This window comes from Nesoenas mayeri, assembly GCF_963082525.1.
Source record: "Nesoenas mayeri genome assembly, chromosome: 7".
Classification (NCBI taxonomy): domain Eukaryota; kingdom Metazoa; phylum Chordata; class Aves; order Columbiformes; family Columbidae; genus Nesoenas; species Nesoenas mayeri.
The window spans coordinates 37241125-37261198 of record NC_137551.1 but is presented as its reverse complement, the minus strand read 5'-3'; the positions used below and the strand labels follow the sequence as shown (position 1 = coordinate 37261198).

At 42.8% G+C, this 20074-nt stretch overlaps 1 protein-coding gene across 1 annotated transcript in view; it reads left to right on the top strand.

Annotated features, from left to right (window-relative positions):
- LOC308042684 ((E2-independent) E3 ubiquitin-conjugating enzyme FATS) overlaps positions 1-20074 on the top strand; it is a gene marked incomplete at its 5' end in the record, with an annotated part of 65972 nt that overhangs the window by 30817 nt on the left and 15081 nt on the right. Inside the window, 3 exons of the mRNA XM_080348279.1 lie at positions 720-814; positions 3022-4108; positions 18940-19224. Of these exons, the coding sequence (XP_080204405.1) occupies positions 720-814; positions 3022-4108; positions 18940-19224 (1467 nt within the window). The remainder of the gene's footprint in view (positions 1-719; positions 815-3021; positions 4109-18939; positions 19225-20074) is intronic.

Here is a 20074-nt window from a genome sequence, read left to right as displayed (position 1 = left end):
CAAATGGAGAATTTTTGAAAATTAATTCTGGATGCTTGTTACAAAATAGAAAGTAACGTAATTTCTGGCAAAGCTCTTGACAGCAGACATAATGCATCATTGCGATAGCCCGGGCTCCGTGTTGTATGGAAATCAGGTCTGTGTAAAAAGCTGCAGACAGGCGAGCGCTCGCAGTAAGAAAAACAGACAAAATCAGAGTGATGTACTGATGTAATAGTTATCGCTGAGCAAGAAAAGCTATGATGTAATAGAATTACGAATATGATTTAAATTCACTGTGGTTCTTTAACTATGAAGGTGACTTAGTGCAAATGAAACCAACTCGCAGCATCCAGCGCATTGATGTGCCCATTTGTGCTCCCCGGTTCTGCAGACTACACAAAAGTGACATTTGTTGAAATGCGCGTTTCCCGTCTTCCCCAATTCCTGCACAGAAAGCAAAAGCGGAGTTATTCAAGCTTTGTATCATCCCTTAACGCATTGTGGGACTGTCCGCAAACACGTCTTTGCAACAGGATCCCAGGGATGTTTCAAGCGCCTCCCGGGGAAGAGGGAGAAATGGGATCGCTCCGATAACAAGATCCCGAGGCAATCAGATCATTTACAGTAGCTCTTTCCCTCCTGCCTGCGCTCCATTTAAAACCCCATTTTCTAACTCATCTTCTCCAGGACGCTGAAAATAACATTATTTTCTCTGCGTTTTTGGGTTCTTTTCCCAGGAATGACCCAAAAGCGCTGGGGTGCTGGTGCTCAGAGGACGTGCACCGGCCTGGGGTGGCAGAGCGCTGCGGAGAGAGAGCCAAGCTCTGCCGAGGTAAAATAAATAACTCGTGTTTAGATAGCAGTCAGCAGAATGCATTCAGATTTCAAAAACAATCACCGATTGCTGAGCGGTGTGTTTGGACTTCATTTTGTTTAGCTAGGCTTAGCTTAGGCAGCAGAAAAGCCAAATAAATTGATGGCTAAATGTTGCGATTCAGTGTGCTCTTGGGGAGGGGGAAGAATTGCATGTTTTGTGGAGGGATAAAGGTTGTTTAAAACACCTCAGGAGGCTAAATCAAGTGGTATCTCAAATATCAGTACATCCTGTCTCAGATGTTCTCAAGATAAAGCTTGAGGTTTTCAGTTCACCACAATTACTTTGTGTAAGTGCATCTTTTTTTTCACAAGATGCAGTGAAGCTTGAAAGCTCCCAACAAGCGTAGGATCAACATGGGCTAACATTAAAGATCCATTTCTTCACCAGAGGTTGGGAGGAGGGAATAATACATATACTCAAACAGAAAAAGGAAAAGCAAAATTATGAATGCATGAGTTTGAAGCTAATCAGGAGCATTTTTGATATGCCTTTGGACTCTTGCAGGATGTCTCCATCTGTGCAGCCCTTAACAAAATGAATAAATGTCAAAATAACTACTGGAGCATGAGAAATACGTCCGAAATAAAGTATTCTGAGCGCTGTTCTTCTTCGGTGCCCTGTAGAAATCTCAGGGAAGTCGGGAGTTTTGGAAGGCATGCAAAGGGCTTGAATCTATAGGTAGAATAAATGTAGTGCAGAGAACATAAGGCAAATGTGGTTACAAACCATGAAAAAAACAAAGAAGGAAGAAAATGCTTTCCCTAGGGCTAAGAAATTATTGAATTGTCAAAACCACAGGCAGCTGGTTTGAAGAGTTGATAAAATCTACTTGGCATTTCACCTCATTAATAAACTCTTGATCTAACTCTCCCTATTTGGGGTCCCAAATCAGCCTTCCCAAGAGTGGCAGAGAAGCCCATTTCTGTGCAGTTTTTGTGCGTGGGGACAGGAGCCCAGGGCCGGTTTGGTGCAGGGTCCCATCTTTGGCACCCTGAGGAGGATGATGTGGCACCTGGGAGGTCACAACTCTGTCGCTCCCATAGTCCTTCTCGAGGAAGAATATAATGTTTTGTGAAATACTTGTCAAGTACTGGCATTTATTATCAGATGATAGATGCCCAGATATGACTGAAATGAATTCATAACAAGCAGGAGCAGTACAGCAAGGAAATGGCACCTAAACCCCGAATGAACTTGGATGAGCTTTCATTATGGAGCTAATCCTGAGGTTTGCATGCCAATTTGGTGGGGGTTTTTTTCTATTAGAATCAGGAGACCTGGGAACACAGGGCAGGAGCAATATAAGCAGCCAATTTGCAGCAGCAATGAGATTAGGCCAGAGGCTTTATTGCATGTGACTTATGTGACCGGCCATGTGGATAATAATAGCAGGAGATTTTAAACTCAGGTTTAGTCTTTGTTGGACAGCGTTAACATAAAAGCACCCTGTTGATCACACTGAGTGAAGTAATGGGTGGTCTATCAAGATAGATGTTTACTGCCATGGTTGGAAAAACGAATCTGGGTCGTTATCAATCAATCTTGGACATGTGTGGCTTTATATCATTGATAGGTGCCACCAAGTAATGATAAACAAGAGAGAATTAAAATAGTACTCAGATCCCTTATAGGGAATTTTATTGCCTTTGTGGGAGGGATCGTTGAGAAGATTTTCCATGCTTATAACTGGTGAGGTTGTAGAGCAGTCGTGACTCTGGTGCCCACACGTCCTCTGCAGCACGTGATGGCACCTGTGGACCTTTGGGCTAATGATCTATGACATATTTAAATGCATTTTAAATTCCACCAGACCATCATGAAGGAGCAGTTAAGAGTCTGAAACTGGCAACTCCTTTTGACACATCCATTTTTTAACTAAACGTAGCAGCCACAAATCCCAACTGCAGCAATGGGTTAAATACTGAAAATGATAGTATAGAATACTTTGTTTTTGCATCAGAATGATAAGGTTTCCATTGAAGTCTGCCAGACAATATAGAGCTTATTTCAAGAGCATGTGTTTTTAAATGACCAAGTTAGGATGACAACAAAGTTAATAAGAGATCTCCAATAAAACTGTCTGGTGTGCTGGAAGGTAGATGAGCAACAGTTACATATATTATGATGGAGTATGTTGGTAACTTGAATCTTTTCATTTGCAGGAATCTCCGTCATCACAAAATACAAAATTGATTTCACCAATGATCATTTCACAGATGATTGATGAGAATAAATCCAAAGAAAATTGCCGTGCTTTGCCTGTGCAGCCCATGATCCCCCAGCCCAGTGCTTACCACGCAAAGCAACCTCTGGCTACCCATGGCTCAGTCAACATTAACAGAGCATCTACAGCGCTTCCCAGCAGCTTAGGAATTCAGACAACTTTAGATAACACCACATCTCCATTGGACTCTCTCCGTGCAGAGGAAAAACAGCCTCAAAACCTGCGGAAAGGGTTTGCATCCATAACTATTACAGCCAAACGTGTTGCTGCAGGATCCAGCGACCCAGCACGAGGAGCTGGGGCTGTGCAGGACCCCAACGCCATGTCTCCCACCTCGAGCAAAGTCCCCGCTGCCCTCTGTCACTGTCCTCCACCGGGCTATGCAAACCAAAATGTCTCTCCATCAAAGGTTCCTGAATCTTGCTCGCGATTCGGTGAAGAGCAGCCACGAAAGCGGATTTTTGACCCGGGAAATAAGGAGAACGGCGTGGGTCTTCAAAGCAGCGATGGGAGAGAGAAAGTACCTCCTTCATTCATCTCTTGTGTCCACCTTCAGGTTTCTCAGCAGTGTCCAAATACCATCTATTATTTAGACAAGTCGCTCAATGTGTGCATTGACCAACCTCGAATTAAATGCCAAAAAATTCATAGATCAACGCTGTCCTTCAATATAAATTGCAGTTCGTCTAGATTAACAGCAGATGGAGTAGATGGCATAGCTAATGGAGAGCCAATAGAGACGATGCTCAAGACAAAGCTCCTAGGAGAAAGCAAGACTCCACTCGGATCAAACTGGAGAGCAGACTTAGCAGAAAATAATGTAATTAATAGAGAGACAACAAATGAAGGCTATTTGGGTAGTAAATACCCTTTGCAAAGTATCTTTGTCTCTGAACTTCCAGCATTTGTGGATATACCCGGAGGACCTAATAACGTGGTAACAACAAAGAAAGATGATGATAAGCAATCTGGCAGCTATCACACTACATTTTCTCTCCAGCTTCTTAATTCAAGTGATGAGGCAGGTAAGTAATTCCCATGTATGTCAGTCTGGTGGAGCAGAAGTTCAGGCTGAACAGACCCACCCCAATGATTTGATGTGAGCACATCTTTGCTTCTGCAAAGACACGGTGAGTCAGAGCACAACCCAGACATTTTCAGTTTCAGGTCTACCATGAATATATTTGACATCACATGATAGTGACATTGATACTGACATTGACATGGTAGTGATGCATGCTGCTCATCAGTTGGAGAAAACTCTACCTGTGTTTTCTGCATTAAACCTTTCTTTTTAACCATTTATAACTGTAAATTATTGGTTTTTTGTCCCAGCAAGATGCAAATGCTTAGCCCCTGAAAACAATTAGGTATTTCTTTGTATGAGGGCTGAATTTCAAAGTGTGAGATTAAGAAGGAGATGACTACACCGAGCTTTGTTCTGTGCTCCCAGCGATTAAAAATTGTTTTCAGCATTTATTTAGACGGCTATAGTAATAAGCCCAGGCTTTATAACTGTTGGCTTCAGGTAAGTGGTTTGCAAGTCTTCAACACATTTGTTTCAAACTTCTCCAAGCATTTTGCAAACACAACATGTTCTTCACAACGTTACTCTCGGGGAAGGGAAAGGTACCGAGAGGATTGCTTTGTGCCCAGGGTGGCATTGCTGCTGCCACACGGGGCTGGAGCAGCTCTGTACAGTGCACTTGAATAACCACAGCTGAGTTTATTGACTCTCCAGGAAAGGAGAGTGGATGGGAGGAATGTCAATGAGTGAGTCTGGCTTTTACCAAAAACGTACCCCCCTGTGTATCCTGTGACCTTGGGCTACATTTAACTGCAATTACCTTGTCCTTATACGGCATTTTTGATCTAAGGGTCAGTATATGAACATAAGCTACTTCCTATGATTCATTTGTACGCTCATCTTGCCAATGTGCAAATGAGCAAAAGGAGAAAGATAAGAAACTGTCTCATGGGCTGGTGCTGTTACTGATGTGCTTGCTTCCCATGCCCCAAATTGATGGGGCTGCTCTTGCAGCTCTCGAGGTGCAAACAGAGAAGGCGCTGCTTCATTCGGGGGCCCCCGATCTTTCAGATCCCTTCCACCTCAAACCATTCTATGATTTAACCTCAAAGAGCCAGGATTTTCCACCAGTGGTGTCAGTGATTCCAGAGTCAGATCCTTAAATTAAAGCAACAGGGCGAAGCACCCCTCAGGATGGTTGCTGAAGAAAGCCTGAAATAAAATATTCATTTATGTTTCTAAGCGTAATCCAGGTTGTCTGTTGTTGAAGGGGAAACGGCACAACGAGGAGCAGGAAGGAAATGTAAAGGGGTGAGGAGGGTTGGTGAGGATCTTCCACTGACAGGCACCCACAAATTAAGCATTTCAGCTTTGGACTTGATTGTATGCCATCTTAATTTCAAATAGCAATGTCCTAAGGGTTCCATAGAAAGTACTAGGCGTTCTAGGCTTATTTCAACACCGTTTCTGGTGTCTCTCTGTGATATACCACAGCAATAAGGATTAGAATAGTATTGAGTCTTCCCTGGGCTTGGTGTTACAGTGGTGGTCACAAAATCACTTCTACCAGAAGCAATTAGAAAGTGAAAAAGGACACTGCTCATGGTTCCACAGTTTTACTGAAGAGAGGAAATAAGTGAGGTAACCAGCTGAGAAACACTGGGGTTTGAACCATGATTTCCACCATTTGTGTACACAAGAATATAGGTGTAAATAAACATGGGAAGTGTTACCTTTTTAACTGCTTCCACCTTTTGTGTAAGCAATAATGCAGAATGTAAAGAGATCTATTTCTCTTGATCAGACCCTTTGTAATATATAAGGTGTTTATCAGCTTACTACAACTTTCCTGTGTGAAATTTGTACAAACAGCCAGAATAATGCTTCAAAACAACAGTCTTTCTCCCCAGGATCCCCAAAGTAATGAGCTCTTGCATAGCCCTCAGTCATCAAATGTGACAAATCATAAGAAGCCCGGTTAAATGCATGAGACATCCGCACTGCTCATTAAAATGAAAGACGATTGGTACGATATTAACCTGTGAGAAAATGAAAGAATTCCCTTTAGTTCTGAAAACAGGTGAAGGAGGGTAGAGAAGTGATCTCTTAGTTCCAACACTGTTCTGGTGCAAGTCTGGTACGGTCCTGCAGCCTGGTATATGTGTTTTCCTGGACTGGTTTTAAATATCTAAAGAAAGCTATAGCGGGACACAGTTGCCTTCCTGCTCTTTGCTGTGGCACTTCTGTGTATACAGCTCAAAATTACAAGACCCATTTGGCAAGATGCTGCTTTACGAGCACAGTAAATAACTACCCCATCAGCATGGTCCTTCATACCATCACAGATTCCCAATTCTTCTAGATATTTCTTATCTCCGATGTTTATTAGCTCAAATCTATTCACACTAAGTTTTGGTCTGCTATATGTTTATGCAATGAAATGTTTGTGAAATGTTTAAAAAGAAGGAAGAGCTCGCAAAGAAGGAGCAGCAAACAATTTTTGACATGGTGTTAATACTTTAACATAGTTATCTTATGGATGAAGGAACTGTGGAGAGCACTTTGTCCATCACATTTCTGTTGACCCAAAAAGTTTGAGTTTGTATTAGTTTGCAGCTGTAGGCAATACCTTCCTGCCAGCAGAAATACAAGTGGCAATAACATCACCGTAGACAAAAAAATAGTAATTACTTTCAAGCCGAGACTTTTCTGTGTGAAATCTCTAAATGCAGTTTCCAGGATGTACAGGCTGCCTTAGTTGGATCTGAAGTGGAATGAGCACCCAAATAATTCTCTGCTTTCCAGGTACTGGGGCCAGGTTTGCTCTTTCCTATAGTGCTGGTTGAGTCATGGCCTCTTTGGAGTGTCTTTCTAGTTTTTCTTGTGGTTTCATTAAAGTAATAATGACTCTACTTACAGTGTAGCTTATACTAGTTCATGTTCTAATCCAAGCATTCAAGACTTGGCTTTACACAGAGCTGGATAACCTAATCTGAGGCTTCGCTTTCAGCAGGAGGTCGGTCCAGGTGATCTCCAGAGGTGTGCATTTTCACATTCTGACATATAGGAAAAGGATGTTTTAGTCATATTAATGAAATGTAGATCTTGGGCCATGCTCATGGATGGTAATTACACTTTGAAATCCAAATCTCTCAGTCTCAGCATTCAAAGCCATATCTCATGGTATAGCATCCCAAGGATGGAATATGATCTTGTGATTTCACAGCTATGGACTGTATCCTCTACTGATTCTGTTGCTTTGGGTACTTTACTTCTATTATCTGGCAAGAAATGGGCTGCACGTGCTAAAAAATCCATGTTACACATGAAGTCAAACTTGAACTGCGAGAGGACATAGGGCTGTAGGACATAATTGTGTTTATTTTCAATGAGTGGGCAACATTTAAATCCCTCGGGCAGCTGAAGGAACATGTACCCGTTGATGTGAAATGGCTCACTGAGAGCCACACAACCCACATTGGAGATGTGGCCAAGGGTAAGCTCGGGCAGAGCTCCATGAGGTCCTTGTCACAGACGATGGATGTGCACCACCCTGCCTTTGGTCATGGCTTTTAAAGAGCTGTCAGAACTTGCTAACGCTGCTTTTAACTGAATGCTGCAATTTCCTTTACTGTCTGTAGCTGATGTCTCATAAATACAAGGTAAGTTAAAAATGAAAAGATGAGTCTTGTTTCTGCTGAAGACAGGAATATTTTTAATCTTAATTTCTCACCTATCTTTCATGGAGAATATATTCCACATGAATATCTAGTTTTTCATCTGTCTTTTAAAATATATTGCCTGCTAGTGTCTCCATGCTGAATTATTAAAAAGGGGCAAAGAGAAGAAAATGGCACAAGTTTAAATTCATTTTGACCTCTTGATTATACAAGATCATCACTTCACTGTGAAAGATTATAAATGCCAACATTTAAATTTATCTTTAAGCTTAGATGATAGTAAATGTCTTGATCCCTGAGCTCCTTGACAAACATCAGCTATGTTATAAACAGAGAAAATTTCTGCTAACGCTTTGACTTTTATAACATCTACACTTTTGTTTTCCTTTTGCTGTCATGCCCCAAACTGCAGAGTTAATAAGGAAGAGCAGCTGAGGTGGAGGGAAATGTAAACCCGATTTGGGTGGTGGGTGCTGTGCTGGCTCCCACCGCGAGATAAAGACGCGGAGGATGCGCGAGGAGGGTGGGGGGAGATGACAAAAGGGCATCTCGTGAATCACGGTCATGTGTAAAGTGCCCACAAGCAGGGAAGTGGGGATTGTGAGGTACGTGTGAGTCAGCCACGGAAGGTGAATGTGACGCAATGGTGACGGTTGTGACAGGGAGCGCAGGGGGCGTCCCCCACGTCCCTTCTCCCGCAGAACTCAGGAATGAAGCACTCCGGAAGGGGAAGAACACATTTAAAACAGTGAACGAGACACATCAGAGAGCTGGTGTTGTAGCTGCTTGCACTTTTTCTCAAAGAGAAGAGCAGGTGACTTGAAAGCATAATTTACTTAATTAAAACAGCCCAAGACAGCAGATGGAGAAAACTGAGATGGGATCTGGCCTTTGGGGGGGTTGAATGGCCCCATACTGCTTATAGGTTTGTTTCCTTCTTAAGCAAGAGTTTTATTAACAAGTGCTGAAGCCAGCAGCATGTTTACTAAGGGGTAAATAACTATATTTAGTTTGTTTCAAGAGTCTTTTTTTGGTGTGTGTGCATATATATATATGCACACTTGTATTGTAGTAAAATCAGAGCAGTTGGTGCTGTGAGATTTCAATATGCTGCTAGCTGCAAGGCAAAATAATGTTTTTATTTTAAATATGCATTGAAAAGGCCCTGGTATTTGAGATCTTTGTGCATCAAGAAAGTATTTGTAGGGTACATTTAAACTAATATATACTCATGGTAATCAGGATGGCCTAACGTAGACAATCTTGAGACTGAACACTATTAATAGTATTTGCTTCCAATTACTAAATAGTATTTGAAATGTTGTGATGAATGAGTGTGACCCATCTGATGTTCTCACCTCATCTTCCGTTTATGGGAAAGTCACCGCACAATAACCCAGAGTACAAGATTAGTGTGGAAATATATATATATATGTATATACATGAACAAGATATAATTAGACGAAAGCTGTTCCTTACAATATGGAATTTATTGTATAGAAACTTGAGTAGCTACAGCTGATGTTAATTAACCCTCCAGCCTGAGAATGTGTAGAGCAGTAGTGATGGTGAAGACAGGAGAAATGTGAAATACGGCACAGAAGATTTTACTTTAGCTTGCACCTGCTAAGCATGAGGAGCCAAATCTTCAGCTGATGTCAACCAATAGACACATCTGCCTTCAGAGGAGTGACACTGATTTATATCAGCCGAGAATCTGGCCGGGGACATTACTGACTTGGCATTATGGGCATAGCAGCTGGTGCCGACTTGTTAAGAACAAAGGACCACATGCCAAAAAGCCCATTAAAAGGAGCTCCTTTGATGTTTCACGTCATCTGGTATAAATTTAAAATGGAGGAGGTTGTCAGTTTTCCTTAGTCTAGACATTTTGTGTCACTGGGTCTGTGTCACACTGCAGCGTGACCTTCATGTACTGCATGAGATGCTGAGAAATTGAGGACGTGGTCCTTACAGAGGTTGAAAACTCGGTGAGGAACTGGCAGCCCTCAGTTATGAGTGACTCTGGAAGATGCTGCCAGCCTTTGAGACAGACCCCAGGCTGTGTGATAGCAATAGGAGTTGGCTCTTCTTATCTTGAAGGTTTTAAATTCATTTTAAAAGAGGATTCCTCTTCTGAAGGGCCCTTTTACGGTTATGGAGTACCAAGCTCTTCAGCTTTGCTCCGTGTTTCAAACGCCTGCTGCCACTTTCCCCATCATCTGGTGGGATGAATGAAGGGATGATGATGCTCATCAGATGTAAGAGGAGAAGCAAGGGATCGCTTGTTTAGAAAAACTATGGGACTCTGAAGAGGGTTGTGGCCTTCTGCCCTGCCATATGGATGCAGAGCTCCCGTTGGAGGTCACAGCAACCGATGTAAGCAAGAGGGAGAGAGGATGCTCAAGGCTAAGCTAAAGCTTCCCTGAGTCTGGTTTTCAATGGCATTGGCAATGCTAAGATGTCACGGCGTCCCTGGCTGTGATTACAGCACGAATTTCCCTATGGAGTTTGTTGTTCTTAATTTCTCTGCTGTTTCAGGCAACAAGCAGACATGGGTAGCTGGGGACGTGGTTGTTTTTTGGTTTCCTGTGGGCTTTTGTGTGTGTGTTTTCCCTTGTTTAAGCCCATGGCCATAAAATAATTTGGCTGGAGCTGAAGGAATTCCCCAGCTTCAGGAATCATGCCTTTCACTGACCAAAGGCTCAGTTTTATACTATGGGCCATAGCAGTGCACCTGTTGGATAGAAACACCATCGTTTTGCTACAATACAGAAAGATTTCTGTCCTGTTAACAATATTATGGACAGCACTTCTGTGAGTGAAATTGATAAACTAGAATTATTTCCCTGAAGATGATGATATTGTCTGCTGAAGACCCGAATTAAAGTTAGGCTCTCCTTGTTTTGTCGTGTCAAAGTTAAGGGTCTGATGTTTTTCCACTGTTTGACATCTTGTTCAGGGTGGACATTTCTATCTCGAGCTGTCAGACTTGGCAAAAACATGAGACAATTGGAAGTGAGAGACTCTGGAGGGGGCAAGTCCCTCATTAGCACTCAGGGCAAGCAGTGGAGGACTGAGTACTAGAGCCATTAAAACAGTGATTAAGAGATGGGCTATGCGGATTCAGTGACTGCATTATGCCACTGGAGCAAAGGGCCTCATTTTCTCCTAATTCACACTTGGTTTAAACTCGGAGCAACTTTTCTGCCATCTGTGAAATGAGTACTTGGCTCAGGCTGCCGCGGTAAATTATCAGAAAGAGCTGAACAACTAAGGTGTCTTTGACATGATGAAAATACCAAGTGGTCGATACATTTCTTACCCTGTAAATCACCATTTAAATGTTCTGAATCATCCTGAATATTTTTTTTTAAAGTCGCACTGCATCAGATTACTCCTTGAATTTCTACAATAGGTCCTGATAGCTTCCAGCATGACATCCTTGAAATGCAAACACGGATGAGGTTTTGTTACCTGGGTTTTCAAGGGAATGTCTTGAAGTACAGCAGCAAATTTCAAAGTATTTTCAATAATTGTTGCCACGCTTCTTAATCATATGAACAGAGATCCTCTCGGTTTAAGGTTCCATTGCTTGGGAATGTTGGTTTTGTTAAAGACACAGCTTGGGTATAGCATGGCCAAAAAGAAAAATGCTGATTTGAGGCATGAGTTTAAAATCTAAGACTGATTATCTTTAATGAGAAAATAATTACCAGGTGCTTGACCAGTCTCCAAATTATGAAAGGTTTAACGAGAAGGGAATATTTTTCCTTTTATCTTCTCCCAGCACACAGGAAGCAAAGGGGAAAAAATGTTAGCAAAACATACTAACATTATTCCCGACCAGCTGGGTATTTAGAATTCACTGCTCTAAGCAGTAGAATCAAATCATGCAGGTGAATTGTTTCCTGACCACTGAAATGTTAATATTCTGCAGCAATAATGCGCTCTTATGATTCAGAGTGTAAGACCATCTCCTGCAGGTGCCAGGCAGGAACGTTCCCTTTTCACTAGTACAGTCATTGCAAATTAAACCCTTGTTCCCCCTCCGGTGCGTCACGTCCTGTCCTGAGCAGCTCGTTGCTCCCTGAAACAAGTGACGCTCCCTTATTTAACATCAAAAGAGAAGATTGATTAATTATTTTCAAAGTGTTTTGAGAAGATAAATTGGCAGTCGCCACAGAGGGACTTGTGGGTAGGTGCTGTTGATTAGCTGCGTTGTGGGATTGTTTGCTCTCAAGCCAAGTGTTGGACTAGGGTAATTTTGCCAAAAAGCCTTCTGTAAACAAGCTGTTCCTTGCCATCAAGAGGCTCTTCCTACTTTGGCCTGATTACAGGTTTGAAGCCTAATAGCTCTTAGGTATACTTGATAAGATTTCTCTTTTAAATTATTAAAACTTTCTACAGTCACATATTAGCTTTTCCAAAAAGAAAGCATCTTGCTTCTGAGAAAAGTGTCCACAGCTGTCAATGTTATTAAAAAAAAAAAACAACAAAAAACCACTACACTTATTTTGTTAGAGAGAATATTTTAATCTAGACTTTTAGCTTGAGGTGTTATTGATACAGCTGAGATAATTAAGCCTGATCCTCACCAGGCAGGGCTGTTTGAAGACGCCTTAGTATCGGTACAACATGTTCATCGGGAGTAACAGTCTGGCCGAGTCTCTCGGTTCAAGCTTGCAAAGTTGCCTCAACTTTGGGTCTGGACAACTCTGGGAACGGAGCTGAGGATGTGGCCCAGCTTCATTTTTCAGGATTCAGCCCCACATGTCTATTGAAAGGTAAATCCAAGGCCTCAATAAGCATTACAGCCAGCACTCTGCCCTTGTGGCCAGGAAGACCAATGGTACCTGGGCAATGGGGGTGGTCAGTAGGTCAGAGAGGTTCTCCTGCCCCTCTGCTCTGCCCTGGGGAGACCACACCTGGAATCTTGTGTCCAGTTGTGGCCCCTCAGTTCCAGCAGGACAGGGAACTGCTGGAGAGAGTCCAGCGCAGCCACCAAGATGCTGAAGGGAGTGGAGCATCTCCCGTGTGAGGAAAGGCTGAGGGAGCTGGGGCTCTGGAGCTGGACAAGAGGACACTGAGGGGGGACTCATTCATGGGGATCAATATGGAAAGGGGGAGTGTCAGGAGGATGGAGCCAGGCTCTGCTGGTGACAACCAGTGACAGGACAAGGGGCAATGGGTGCAAACTGGAACAGAGGAGGTTACACTGAAAGATGAGAAGAAACTTGTTTCTGGTGAGGGTGGCAGAGCCTGGCCCAGGCTGCCCAGGGGGTTGTGGAGTCTCCTTCTGTGCAGACATTCCAACCCGCCTGGACACCTTCCTGTGTAACCTCATCTGGGTGTTCCTGCTCCATGGGGGAATTGCACTGGATGAGCTTTCCAGGGCCCTTCCAACCCCTGACACTCTGGGATTCTGTGATTACATTTTAATTAGGGAGCGCGAGCAGAGCTACATTACTGTCAGGATTTTTTTGCAATTCGGGTAGTATCCGTGGATGTTAATATTGAACAGCAGCTGACGCTGCCTGTTGCAAACGAAACATTTGACAAACATGAAGAGGCAGTTAGGGACATGGGTCTCATCCTGGTCAGCCGAAATTTCAGTAAAAACATCAACATTTTGTAGCACTCCTTGCTGACTGCAGCTTGTTGACTGATTAGAAGTGATCCTTGGCAGCCACCTGAACAATAAATTATCCATCCTATCTCCCATCCCTTGACAAACACTGAAATAACTAATAATATTGTCATTGCTCTCTGTGTTTCCCGTTCTCTGTGTTACCAGACTGTTGAGATGGTGTGGTCTGTTTACTTATATCCAAGATTATATGGCTTGGCGGTGGTAATACTTGATTCATGATAGGGATTGGGTCATCAGTCTTTGAAATTGGCTGGAGTCTTGGTTTGGATTATGTATTGTTGCCTAAGATGTGTGGGTTCTGTACAACCTACACACACCTGGGTCTAAATCTTGAAAAAGGTTGAAGTTTCTTATATTTAAGAAACATTAATTGCTGCTCCTCTCTGCTTGGGGTATTGGCAGCATCAGCTCCCATCGCGGAGGTCTGGGAGAGCTCGGCAGCCCAGGGCATGGAGCTTTTATTAAATTAAAAAAAAAATCTATTTAAAAACAACAGCAGGTGGTCTGTAATGTAAAGCCTACCTACAGTGGCCATGTCTGATCTCATTAACGACACATGGGGAATCAACGCCGTGTGGCTCCTTCCCCGGCCGCTTCTCGGCGGGCTGGCTTGGTGGTCGCGGAGGTTTTGTAGCGCCGCGTGTGTTAAAAGGAGCTTTGGCCAATTTCAAAGAAGCACTTTGTCATGAATTGTCAAAAATCCACATTGAAACGCTGGGAAGAGTGTTGTGTGGAAGTATGAAAAGCTGCATTATCCCGCTGTGAAGTGGAAAGCAGGAAAAAAAGAAGGTCGTAACAATGGGAAAGGGTCTGTTGGACTGAATTGGCCGTGTTTCACGGAAAGGCGAGTTTAACCTGCTGTAATGCGGGGTCACTTCCCGTTAGCAAAACCCCCTGAAGGGACAGGGAGGAAAATGTAAAAAGATACTTTGCAGTAAAACAATATGCTCATTTTACTCAGAGATCAAGGATTATTTTTTAAAAAAGGAGCTTTTGAAAACCTACCCCTGGTTTTACAGAATATGTTAAACTCCTCCAATATCATATGGTTTTCACTAAGTCATTATTTAAAGATCGAACTGCTCTCCTTTTCTTTTTTGCATTGGGCAAAAATGACCTTTTCTGTGATGTAATTATGATTTTGTTCCATAACTTTTTCTCCTATAAAGAACTGAACTTTTACAACCAGGATCTGTATTTACTGAATTTTATTAACGGAACCATTCTGCTTTCTGTTTCTTTGAGTTTTGTTCTCCTGTATCTCCCAAAGCATTACACTTGCATGTCTTCATTCATTAGTTTTAAAGTCTTTCTTCAGCTGGGATAATAGAGAAAACATATATTGCTAGTCATCCAGTTGCAATTCTAGCTGTTCTCAGAGGGGCATATATATTTCAAGTTAGGTGCGTGGGGATTTAGATATACAATTCCAGATAGTCTTAATGAGAGTAACAGTCCTAATTCCCCACATCATACATTAAAAACGCATCCAGAACGTACAGAGCGAAACTCTGTGATCTTACCTTTAAGTACTTCTTTTTTTTTCGAAATATCATTTGCATGTACATTCGTTAGTTAATTGACAGCTGCTTTCAGGATGAGGGAGTTGATCTTTGGAGCCCATGTCTGGTTTGCTTTGCCGTGTTTTCCTGGGGCTTGGCTGCACCTAGGTGTACCTTCCCAACTGGAAGGTTAATTCAACAGGGAGTTAGAGGAAAGAATTTACCAAATTGGCTCCGTTATTATCCCGATGGCCTTCGATGTTAGACAAGAACAAGGCGCACCTTTTCTGATTGCCTTAGTTAATGACAAAAAAAAATCCCCACCATACAGTGGATCTAATAAGGACCAAGATTTAGTTATAATATTAGTATGGGATCTAAGGAAGACACTTTTCATGCAGAAAGGATGTTTTATACCTGAATTTCATAGGAATCTTTCTTTTTAAAATCCTTTCTTAGGCATCCTTCTGTTTTCATAAAAGCTAAGAAGCAGCCATCACCTTTTTCTAATTTTAGACCCTATTCCTAGTTTATTTTCATGCCTTTCTTTTCTTTCTCCCCAGTCCACATCCTTGTGGGAATCCCCAGCCCTTATGGGCAGGTGGCATTTATTTGGCAGGGAAGGGATGCAGTGCAGAAGGGGAAATTGTCTCCATTTGTGCTATAGGTAAGAAATTCCTGGGGCTAAATTCTCAGTTCCTGAAGGTTACTGTGTTTACACTCGGAAGCCAATATCCACAAATAACTAGTTCGATAGTTAGGAGTAAATGGAGTGTGAATACTTCAGGCAACTCTTCTTTCTTGTGTTCAGATCCACGTTGTGCAATGTTCGAGAGGGGAGACGTGACTTACAGACAACTCCTTTGCTCGCTCAGTTTTATTCCTATTTCCACCACCCTGCTGCAGTATTGGATACCAATAACCGGCCATAACAAATAACCTCTCCTGGGGCTACACCGCTGATCTGAGCTCTGACAATCTCAGGGAAGGAGCTGTTTGACTTCACAACACACACATTTGTTGCACAGACCACTTCTTGATAAGAAGGCAAATTATCTCCTACTGTGATGCTGCCTTGGATGAGCAGAAACTCTTTTCTCCCTTCCACTTTCTTTTCTTCTCCTCTCTGCTTTCTGCCGGCCAGTAAACTATTTTAATTTAAAAGATGATTTAAAGAGATAATCTGTTTTCCATTCGAGTTCTTTGTGTGGTTTAGCTGCCCTTGGTTTTTTTCCCCTCTATCTTACTAGTATCTTGGCTGCCTTTGTGACCAGACTTCCTTCTCTGCCGCTCCGCAGTTACTTAATGCTACCTGCTGCTTTCTTCATCTTCTCCTGCCGCGCTGCCTGTTTCTACCTCTTCCCACACACACTCTTTGATGCACATGACCCCATTAATCTCTCCCAATGTTTTTTGCCCCCTCTATATGTCATAAAACATTTGTAGAAACGCAGTGTGGAACTGCAGGTATGGGATCGGTCAGGGAATGAAGGAATAGATCACTGTATATGCGTGAGCTCCGGGTACGTACAGAATTGAGTCTACTCAGTTTGCTGAGAGTATTTGCATCAAAATTAATTTTACCTAAGTTCTGATGCAAGATAACACAAATGTTTGCAGTGTGTGAAAAGCAAGGGAACAATAACTCATACCAGGGAGAAGAGGGAGAGCTTGGATGCTGGCCTAGAATTTGGGAGCTCTGTGTGCGCTTCCTCCCTTTGTCCAGATTTTCTGTCTGGCTGTGAAATTGCTTGGGACAGGGTTTATCTCAATGAAGTTAATTAGAAAAGTGAGGGGTTTTTTCTGTCTATGCTGATGGTCAGGGATCCCTCGCTAGGGAGTGCCCTGAGAAGGTGAGTTCTCCCTCGATGGGCAGTTATAGGAACTGGAGATGTCAAAAGCTTTCTGATCCGCATGGTAAGGGGAAAGCACTAGATGCTGGAGCTGAATGCCTCTGATTGCTCAGCAATACAGGCTGATCAAAGAGAAACATGAGCCATCAGGTCACTAAGATGTGTAGGGGATCATAATTTTGTGGAAAATAATACTTCTTATCTGTTGCAAGCGGATTGAGGATTGGGAACATTAACTGAAGATTTCCCACGCTGCACCACAGAATCTAATTTTACTTAATGACCGTGAGCCAAAGAAGTGCCTGATGTGATGAGGCATTCCACTCCTTCTCGTGGATTGAATCAAAGAAGAAAAACACCTCTGGTCTTTCCTCTGTCCTAAACCAAGATATTGCAAAGAAGCGTTTAGGAGCGGGAGTCAAAAGAGAAAATCATTATGTGGTCACTTTTTAAAAAGTGTTTGCCCTGAAACGCTGGTGGTTTATTAAATGTGTTGTGTCCATGACAGAGAATGAGACAATCGCTGCCTGGTTTGTTTTGTTTCATGGTGAGGCCTGAAACCAGTTGTTTGGGGTTTTTTTCCCCTTGTACTTCCCAAATCTCTCAGCTGCCTTCGTTCAGAGGTTTTTACCACTTCCATGTACATAAATCTTTAGGTCTCGAGTGAGCCTGTGGCAAGGACTGCTCGCAGGCAATTCATGCACGTGATTTAAACAACCAGAGCAGAGTTGTGCTGTGTGCATGGCCGTCGGGGTGCCTGCTGACCAGGGACCACCGTGAGGGGCTTATAGGGACAGAAAATAGTAGTTCCCATCTGCTCCTCCTTTCTTCCCCCCTTGCTGATCCCGATGCCCTTCCTATGCTGTCCTTTATCCTTTGAATTTTATTTCCTGATTTTTTATTCTGTTTTGTTCTTTCTTCTCCCATCAAAACTGTTCTGGGCTCTCCAGTGTAAGAAGGATGCAGAGTTACTGGAGAGAGTCCAGCAGTGGGCTATGGAAATGCTGAGGGGTCTGGAGCATCTTTCTGATGAGCAGAGACTGAGAGAGCTGGGGCTGTTCAGAGAAGAGAAGCTGAGAGGGATCTTATCAATGCTGATCACTATCTCCAGGGTGGGTGTCAGAGGATGGACCAGACTCAGTGGTGCCCAGTGACAAGATGAAGGGCAACGGGCACAGAATGAAACACAGGAGGTTCCATCTGAATATAAGGAGAAACTTCTTCACTTTGAGGTGGCAGAGCCTGTCCCAGGCTGCCCAGAGAGGCTGTGGAGTCTCCTTCTCTGAGACATTCAAACCCGCCTGGACCCACCTGTGTGATCTGCTCTGGTGACCCTGTGTGAGCAGGTGTGTTGGACTGGATGATCTCCAGAGGTCCCTTCAACCCCAGCCAGTCTGGGATTCTGTGAGATGCATCTTGGAAAATGGGCTTTTGGAAAATGGACCCTTCTGTGTGTTTATCTGCCACGCTCGCGGTTTTCTAGGCTTTGACCGTATTAGTTGTGGTCAGCTTGAATCGTCTCGGGAGGTTTGTGTAGCACAGAGCTCTGCTGCTGTTGTAGCTGCTGTCCAACATCCTTATCCTCAAAACAATTCCAGCATGGCTTGTACAAATGGTGCCTTTTTGCTGCTGGTTCCTGCTGCGGCTTTGCACAGAGGTAGAGCAGGGCGCTGGAAGTGTTGGAGATGGAGGATGCTTCTGAGGCTGTCACTCCACTAAAACCCTGATCCTGAAACCCTTTTGACCCCAGTTTTCAACACAGCCACCGTTGGGTCTCTAACTATAACTTCAATCAGATTTAACCACCCTAAAATATTCCTCTCAAGTGAGTAAGAGAGAAGACAAAGACTTATCACATACCTTTTTGTCAGCGGTATCCTGACTTCTTCCACGCTGCCCAGAGTGTATCAGTATTATTTGGAAGAGCAGTTTGTTATTGTGAAAAGTATCCTTTGTGATTCTTCGGTTTTGTTGCAGTACTGCGTGGCAGTCACGATAAAATGTGTACGTTATAACTTTTAAAATATATGACCGCGAGTGGTTTTGCAGGAAATAAAAATGATGGGAACTAGAGGGCTGAGAAGAAAAATGTTCTCATGCTATAGAGTTCGGGGTTGTTATTTTTTTCCTGTTTTTCACAGGAACACAAATGCTGTCGGAAAGCAAGAAGCAGCAATACAGCATGGGCAGGAGCAGAACTACGACCTCGGCTTCTGCTCCGGGTACAGCATCCAGAAAGACAACTGCTACTGATGGCACGTCCAAAAAGAGAGACCCCTCCAAAGACACCTCCCAACCCAAAGAGATCCAGGCACAGGGCCTCCTGAAACCAAAAATGTCCATCTCCAGTAGTACGTGCAATAGAAAATCTTCATCGAGAATTCTCTCGGAAGAAAATGTGCACAGGCAAAAACAGCTCCTAAAAAGTAAGGTACAAATCCTGCTGTGGTTGTTAGGAATAACATTTCGATAATTAGATGAGATCAGTCTGAAAGAAAAGAAAAAGTGAAATAATGGAAAGCGTGTCCGTTTTTGTCCAGCTTTAAGTGCTGAGTATGAGTCTTCTGGTGAGAGATCAGTCAACTAATCGGACTGTATACATTGCTGTGGTTAATAGAAAACAAGATTAAAATGAGAAAGATGGGATGATGATGATTATTATTATTATTTTTTTATTATTGTGATTATTATTCTTCAAGAAAATCCTGAAGAAACATTAAAATTGCAGAGTCAAGCAGTTCCAGTTCAGCCAAGAAACACCAGAAGTGAGGTTATTTTTACAACCTTGTTTTGTTACCTTTCACTTCTGCAATAGTTCTTTTTTGACTGTCATTAAGATTTCAGCATGTAAACCATGATTTCTTCTAGTTCAGCTCCTGTTGGGATGTCTTACTCCAACACTTACTCACAAAGCTAAAATGGAGATGACAGGAGCAGCTGTATTCATTCACAAGGTATTTTTGCAGAAGACAGCTGAGCTATACTATAGATTAATTTGTCTTTAGTATCAATAGGTTTCTGAGACATTTACTCCAAGAATATCTTTAAAATGATGTTTTCTTACAGCATTTATTGTTACAGAGGCAGGTAGGCAAAGCTTTTTGAGTATTGACTATAAAAGTACAGAACATGGCACCCGTTTAGAGGAGAGAATCCTGCGTTCCGCTGTCAGTGCCTGAAGTTAAATCACGCCAGTTCACTAACTGCAAGTGACTTCTAGTTTTACAGAAGTGAAGCATCCACTGAGATCTATCAAAGATCAAGTTAATGGACACC